The 8,208-nt window shown below is 43.1% G+C and overlaps 1 protein-coding gene across 6 annotated transcripts in view; it reads left to right on the forward strand.

Moving 5' to 3' along the window:
• The window catches only part of PRKAR2A (protein kinase cAMP-dependent type II regulatory subunit alpha), a 139,069-nt gene that overhangs the window by 81,283 nt on the left and 49,578 nt on the right, over nucleotides 1-8,208 (forward strand). For 5 of the 6 annotated variants that reach the window (XM_008068165.2, XM_008068166.2, XM_008068167.2 and 2 more), the window contains one exon: nucleotides 5,635-5,700. The exons of the other annotated variant lie outside the window; for it this stretch is intronic. In XM_008068165.2, the coding sequence (XP_008066356.1) occupies nucleotides 5,635-5,700 (66 nt within the window). The remainder of the gene's footprint in view (nucleotides 1-5,634; nucleotides 5,701-8,208) is intronic. 6 annotated transcript variants of the gene reach the window in all.

Consider the following 8,208-nt stretch of genomic DNA (forward strand, 5'->3'; position numbering starts at 1 on the left):
TTGGCGAGACCTCATCTCTACAATAAATCAAAAATTAGCCGGGCGTGGTAGCGCGCGTCTATAATTCCAGCTACCTGGACGGCTGAGACAGAAGGATCGCCGGAGCCCAGCAGGTTGAGGCTGCGGTGGCCGGAAGCATGCCACTGCACTCCAGTCTGGGTGACAGAGTGAGACTCCAACTCAAAAAAAAAAAAAAAAAAACCAAAACTAAAGTTATAATCAATATTGTAAAGGTTCCTTGGATATATGAAAGGAGTCAATCAATCACTTAAGCAATAAATGTTGATATTCTTAACCAAATTCTTATTTCTTTTGTCAAATTGATCTATGAGATTTTAAATGAAGCATATTTATATTCTAAATTCAAATTGCATCTGATTCAAGTTTTATTGTATTTATGAAATATTTTGATGTACTGCTGTGCTTATCTGATGCAAATTATATATGACTACTATAATGTCATCGTGGAATGAATCTTTTATCATCATACCATCTATCTTGCTATAAATGCTTTTGAACTTAAATTGAGATTTGGTAACATTGAGGTTATTGCTACTGTTTTGTATTTGTCTGTTTGCTTGCATATTTTTATTTGCTGGTATTCTTTGTGTCGCTCTCATTTTCAATGTTTGTCACTCTGTGCTAGAGGTGCTTCTTATAAATAATACAGAATACGGCCAGGCATGGTGGCTCACGCCTATAATCCCAGCACTTTGGAAAGCTGAGACAAGAGAATTGCCTGAGTTCACAGGTTCAAGACCAGCCTGAGCAACTTGATGAGACCTTATCTCTACAATAAATCAAACAATTAGCCAGGCATAGTGGCGCACACCTATAGTTCCAGCTACTTGGAAGGCTGAAGCGGAAGGATGACCTGAGCCCAGTAGGTCAAGGCTGCGGTAGCCGGGAGTGTGCCACTGCACTCTGCCTAGGTGACAGAGTAGACTTTGACTCAAAAAAAGAAAAGAATCCTTTGCTGTTACTAATTATTTTAATTAGAAACTGGTATGTTTTATAAATATTTATTAAGATAGGTAAGATCAGATATGATAAGCACTATAATAAAGGAGTATATGAATGGCAGTAAGAACATAGACAGGAGCTGGGCTCGGTGGCTCAGCCTGTAATCTCGCGCCTTTGGGAGGCTAAGGTGAGTGGATTGCCTGAGCCCGCGGGTTCGAGACCCGCCTGGGCAGCAAGACCTCATCTCTACAATAAATCAAAAAATCAGCCGGGCATGGTAGCGCATGCCTGTAATTCCGGCTATGGTTTCATGAAGGAAATACCATTTGCAGTGGGTTTAATAAGCAAGTCCAAGTTCAGCAGTTAGGATCAGGGAAAGGCCTTTCAAGGCAAGAGAAAAATATGGACAAAGACCAGTGGTATGAGTGGTTTTTCAGGGCAGTTATCCTGGTATGGTGCAGAAGTGGGAGTAGTTGACTGACCACATTGAAAGGACCTCCACTTCATCATAAAGGTCCTATGCCTATCTCACATGGGGGTTTTTAGGAAGTGTTTCAGGAAATGTGCGAAGTCACAATGTTTTCCTTTTTTTTAATTTTAATTTTAAAGATATATGGGGTACAATTTAGGATTAGGTACGTAAGTGGCCATTGTACAGATGAGGTTTGGGTCTCTCACAGATCCCCACTGGTTTAGGATCAGGTACTCTTATTGATATTTTATGCCCCCCTCTCTCCCCTGGTAATGTCCCACTACTACTACCAATCCCTTTCTTTCTTTCTTTTTTTTTTTTTTTTTGAGTTGGAGTCTCACTCTGTCACCCAGACGGGAGTGCAGTGGCCACTCCCAGACACCACAGCCTTGACCTGCTGGGCTCCAGCGATCCTTCTGCCTCAGCCTTCCAAGTAGCTAGAACTACAGGCACGCGCTACCACACCCGGCTAATTTTTTAAAATTTTATTTATTGTAGAGATGAGGTCTCACCAAGTTGCCCAGAAGGGTCTCGAACCCGTGGGCTCAGGCAATCCACTCACCTCAGCCTCCCAAGGCGCGGGATTATAGGCTGATCCACCGAGCCCGGCTTCTTTCTTTCTTTCTTTCTTTCTTTTTTTGAGTCGATGTCTCACTCTGTTGCCCAGGCTGGAGTGCAGTGGCATGCTCACAGCCAGTACAGCCTCGGCCTGCTGGGTTCAGGTGGTCCTTCCACCTCAACCTTCCAAGTAGCTGGAACTACAGGTATGTGCCGCAATGCCCAGCTAATTTTTAAATTTATTGTAGAGATGTGGTCTCACCAAGTTGCCCAGGCTGGTCTCAAACCTATGGACTCAGGCAATCCTCTCACCTCGGCCTCCCAAAGTACTGGGATTATAGGCGTGAGCCACTGCACCCAACCAGAGCCAATCTCTTTCTTGTAATATTATGATAAATGTTCAGGATCCACTTATGAGTAAAAACATGTGGTACTCAGTTCTTTGTTTCTGTGATAGACCACCGAGTATGATAGACTCTAAATCCATCCAAGTTGCTATGAAGTCTATAATTTTGTCCTTCTTTATGACTACATAATATTCCATTGTGTATACATACCACATATTTTTAATCTAGTCCACTTTCAATGGGCAGCATGGTTGGTTCCATGTTTTTTGCTATTGTGAATAGTGCTGTAATAAACATGTGTGTGCAGGTATCTTTTTTGGAGACTGATTTGAGTTCCTCTGTGTATATTCCCAGAAGGGAGATTGCTGAGTCATATGGAAGGTCAATTTTTAGATCTTTTAGAAATCACCACACTGTTTTCCACAAAGGTTGTACTAGTTTACACTCCCACCAACATTGTAGGAACATTCCCTTTTCTCTGTCTCTTCTCCGGTATCTGTTGTTTTTTGAGTTATCAATGATGGAGTTAGGTGGTGTCTCAGTGTGGTTTTGATTTGCATTTCTTTGATGATTAGTGAAGGTGAGCATTTTTTCACGTGTGTTTTGGAAAAACCACAATGTTTTCTGGGTGTCTGTGTACTTCAAGATAGGAGTGCTAGGTCGTGGTACAGAATGGGCATTAATTAAAATGATAGCCAACTTATTATGGGCTCCTTTTGTAATGTCTCTAACTAGACCAAGGGTTCTTAAGTGAAGTCCCAGGACCAGTAGTATTAGCAACATCTGGGAATGTTAGAAATTGTTAGAAATGACTGGGCCTGGTGGCTAAGCCTGTAATCCCAGCACTTTGGGAGGCCGAGGTGAGAGGATTACCTCAACTCAGGGGTTCGAGACCAACCTGGGCAACTTGGTGAAACCTCATCTCTACAATAAATCCAAAAATAAGCCAGGCATGGTAGTGCGTGCCTGTAGTTCCAGCTCTTTGGAAGGCTGAGTCGGAAGGATCACCTGAGCCTAGCAAGTCAAGGCTGCGGTGGACGTAAGCGTGCCACTGCACTATAGCTTGGGCAACAGATTAAGACTCTGACTCAAAAAAAAGAAGAAATTGTTAGAAATGCAAGTTCTAGCCGGGCTCGGTGGCTCAGCCTGTAATCCCGCGCCTTTGGGAGGCTGAGGTGAGTGGATTGCCTGAGCCCGCGGGTTCGAGACCCGCCTGGGCAGCGAGACCTCATCTCTACAATAAATCAAAAAACCAGCCTGGCGTGGTAGCGCATGCCTGTAATTCCGGCTACTTGGAAGGCTGAGGCGGAAGGATCGCTGGAGCCCAGCAGGTCCGGGCTGCGGTGACCGGGAGCGGCCACTGCACTCCAGTCTGGGCGACAGAGTGAGACTCCAACTCAAAAAAAAAAAAGTGCAAGTTCTTGGACCCCACATCAGACTTAATGAATCAGAAACTGTGTTTTATGTTGTTTTGCTTGTATGTTTGTTTTGGTCAGCTTTGTTGCAATATGTTTTACATATAATACAATTACCAAGCTTATGCATACAGTTGGAAGAGTGTTGTAACCATCTCTACAATGGTATATATGTTCATCACCCCATACAGTTCCTTCATGTGTATTTGAAGTCAGTATCCTCCTGCACATCCTCATTCATGGAAACTACTAATTTGTCTTCTATTACTGTAGAATTCCTTTTTTAGGTTTTCATATAAGTGAAATCATGTACTATGTAGTCTTTTGTGCCTGACTCCTTTCTCTTAGCTTAATATTTTTGAGATTGGATAAATGTTGTATATCGGTAGCTCATTCCTGTTTATTGCTGAGTATTTTATTGTATGTATGTACGATGATTTGTCTTCCCATTCACCAGTTGAGGAGCATTTGAGTTCAAAAGTTCTGAGCAATTATGAATAAAGCTGTAGTGAATATTTGCATGTAAATCTTTGTGTAGACATAATGTTTTTATTACTTTTAGGTAAATTCTACAAGTGAAATTGCTGAGTTATATTTTAACTTCATAACAAACAACCAAACAGTTTTTTGGGTTTTTTTTAAAATTTTAGTTGGAGTCTTTGTTGCCCAGGCTGGAGTGCAGTGGCATACTCTGTCACTAAGGCTAAAGTACAGTGGCATGCTCACGGCTACTGCAGCCTCGACCTGCTAGGCTCAGGCAATCCTTCTGCCTGTCTTCCAAGTAGCTGGAACTACATGCATGTACCACCATGCCTAGCTAGTTTTTCGATTAATTGTAGAGATGAGGTTTTGCCAAGTTGCCGAGGCTGGTCTCAAACCCATGGGCTCAGGCAATCCTCTTACCTCCGCCTCCCAAAGTGCTGGGATTACCGACATAAGCCACCACACCCAGCCAGTTTTTTGGGGTTTTTTTTGAGTTGGAGTCTCACTCTGTCACTGAGGCTAGAGTGCAGTGGCCGCTCCCGGCCACTACAGCCTTGACCTGCTGGACTCTGGCGATCTTTCCACCTCAGCCTTCCAAGTAGCCGGAATTACAGGCTTGTGCTACCACGCCCGGCTGATTTTTTGATTTATTGTAGAGATGAGGTCTCGCCAAGTTGCCCAGGCGGGTCTCGAACCTGCGGGCTCAGGCAATCTGCTCACCTGGCCTCCCAAAGCACTGGGATTACAGGCTGAGCCACCGAGACTGACCCCCCAGTCAGTTTTTTAAATGACTGTACTATTTTGCATTCCCACCAGCATTGTGTGAAAATTCCAGTTGCTCTGCATCCTCACCTACACTTAGTATTGACAGGCTTTTAAATTTCGCTGTTGCCAGGCCTGGTGGCTCAGTCTGTAATCCCGTGCCTTTGGGAGACTGAGGTGAGTAGATTGCCTGAGCCCGCAGGTTCGAGACCCACCTGGGCAACTTGGCGAGACCTCATCTCTACAATAAATCAAAAAATCAGCCGGGCATGGTAGCACGCCTGTAGTTCCAGCTACTTGGAAGACTGAGGCGGAAGGATCACCAGAGCCCAGCAGGTCGAGGCTGCGGTGGCCGGGAGCGGCTACTGCACTCCAGTCTGGGCGACAGAGTGAGACTCCAACTCAAAAGAAAAAAAGAGGTGAGAGATCTATCAGTTGTAGTTGAGTGGATGCCCCCAGTGACCAGGATCCTCTGGTTTTGCTCTGAGTTTGTTAGCTATTAATATATAAGTATCTATAAGTAGAATTGAAAAACAGATACAAATCAGAGCTTAAGTAGTGAGAAAACAGTCTGTTTCTGTGTCCCCCTTTAATACTATGCTTGGGTCTGACCTGACCTCCTCTCTTCTTTCAGGGTGAAAAGGCTGATAGCTTTTACATCGTAGAGTCTGGCGAAGTGAGCATCTTGATTAGAAGCAAGGTGAGTTTATGTGTTATGATGTGAGTTATGTCATTCAAGAGCCAGATGCCAGGTGTATGCATAGAAACTATTTGCTTTAAATAATGTGGAGTGCGTTGAGTGCACCAGACCATCATTGTTATGCGAGGTATGTGACTGGCAAAAACCCTTGTTGAAGCCTGTTCACTGATACAGACTTAGTATATTTCTTCTTGTTCCTACTCTCTTTGCCTCTATCATGTAATTAATGATATTAGGATTATTGGCCTACAAATCAATAAGAAGATAAAAACCATAATAGAATATGGAGAAATAATATAATGTAAAAATACGTATAGAAGGTGAATATGAAGAAAGCTTCCTTTTTTAGGGCACTGCTAGGGGAGGTCCCTAGGACAGTTTTTAGTTTTGTTTTGTTTTTTTGTTTTTTTTTTGAGTTGGAGTCTCACTCTGTCACCCAGACTGGAGTGCAGTGGCTACTCCCGGCCACTGCAGCCTCGACCTACTGGGCTCCGGCGATCCTTCCACCTCAGCCTTCCAAGTAGCCGGAATTACAGGCATGCGCTACCATGCCCGGCTGACTTTTTTTATTTATTGTAGAGATGAGGTCTCGCTGCCCAGTCAGGTCTCGAACCCGCGGGCTCAGGCAGTCCACTCACCTCAGCCTCCCAGAGGTGTGGGATTACAGGCTGAGCTACCGAGCCCGACAGAACAGTTTTCATAGTTATTTGATGAATGGCATGACTAAGAAAACTGATACCTATAAGTAGGAGGAGTGATTCTTACTATTAAATCCATCATCACCAAATTTCTCTGTTTCTTTCTTCTTTTTTTTTTTTTTTTAAATATATAATTTGTTAAAATAATGAATTGTATATAATACTAAATCAAACTTCTGTGTTTTTTTGACTATTGATATATATTTGTACACTCCTCAGATATTCATTGACAACCTACTATGATCACAGCATAGTGCTAGGTGCATAGGATAGTAGCAGTATAGCACTGGGATGTTAGGGGACTTGTCAGAAATACAGAATCTGGCTGGGTGCAGTGGCTCACACCTATAATCCCAGCACTTTAGGAGGCCAGGGCAGGAGGATTGCTTGAAGCCAGGAGCTCAAGACTAGTCTGGGAAACATAGCAAGATCCTGTCTCTAAAAAATAAATAAGCTGGGCACAGTGACTCATGCCTATAATTCCAGCACTTTGGGAGGCTGAGGCAACAGAATTTTCTGAGCCCAGAAGGGGGAAAAATTATCTTTCTGCCCACAGCATAAAGTGGTTCTTAGAGACTGAGACTAATCAATTTTTTTTCCCTTGAGTTGGAGTCTCACTTTGTTGCCCAGGCTGGAGGGCAGTGACATACTCACGGCCACTGCACCCTCAACCTGCTGGGCTCAGGTGATCCTTCCACCTCAGCCTTCCAAGTAACTGGAACTACAGGCACACGCCACCATGCCCAGCCAATTTTTTAAATTTATTGTAGTGATGAGTTCTTGCCAAGTTGCCCAGACTGGTCTCAAACCGCTGGGCTCAGGCAGTCCTCTCACCTCAGCCTCCTAAAGTGCTGAGATTATAGGCATGAGCCCCCATGCCTGGCTGAGACTAATAAATTTAAAGTAACTTTTTACTTAAATTATTGCTTAGATTACCAGATGGATTTTTTTTAAAAAAAGGAAGCTCTAGGCTGGACTTAGTGGCTCAGTTTGTAATCCCAGCAGGATTTAGGAGGCCGAGACAAGTGGATTGCTGAGCTTGCGGGTTCAAGACCAGCCCAGGCAACTTGGCGAGACCTCATCTCTACAATAAATAGAAAAAATTGGCTGCGCATGGTAGCGCGTGCCTGCAGGTCCAGCTACTTGGAAGGCTGAGGCGGAAGGATCATCGGAGTCCTGCAGGTCGACACTGGGGTGGCCGTGAGTGTGCCACTTCACTCCCACCTGGACGACAAAGTGAGACTCCAACTCAAAAAAAAAAAAAAAAAAAAGGAAACTCTAGATATTAAATACAGTAAGTCTCCAAACTTTCAGAGATGCGAATTTGTGTTCACATGTCTAGTCACATAAGTTAATTCACTTGTACTACTGTACTTTTCAAGATACTGTAAGATTTAAAATGTTTCCTTTATTTTTTGTGTTTCTTTTTTTTAATGTATTATTTGTGTGAAAAGTATTACAAACCTATTACAGTGCAGTACTGTAGCTGATAGTGTTAGTTGTGTACTTCAGCTAACTATGTTAGACTTACGAACAAACTGGACTTACGAATGTGCTCTCAGAATGGAACTTGTTTGTATGCAGGGGACTTACTGTACACTGTATAGTATATTATTTTTAAAATTTTAGTTACTTAACTCTTCTTTTAAAAAATGAGAGGGAGGACCACTAACTTAAGGTACAAACAGTACTTAGAAATTTTGGGTAGACAGCAGATACTTCTGCTGCTGTCCTGCCCATTGTGCCCCTCAGAATGTATCTTTCCTTTAATAAATATACCTTTCTTTTTTTTTTTTTTTTTTTTTTTTTG

The sequence above is a fragment of the Carlito syrichta genome, unplaced genomic scaffold (assembly GCF_000164805.1).
Source record: "Carlito syrichta isolate Samal-C Ts95f unplaced genomic scaffold, Tarsius_syrichta-2.0.1 Scaffold309885, whole genome shotgun sequence".
Classification (NCBI taxonomy): domain Eukaryota; kingdom Metazoa; phylum Chordata; class Mammalia; order Primates; family Tarsiidae; genus Carlito; species Carlito syrichta.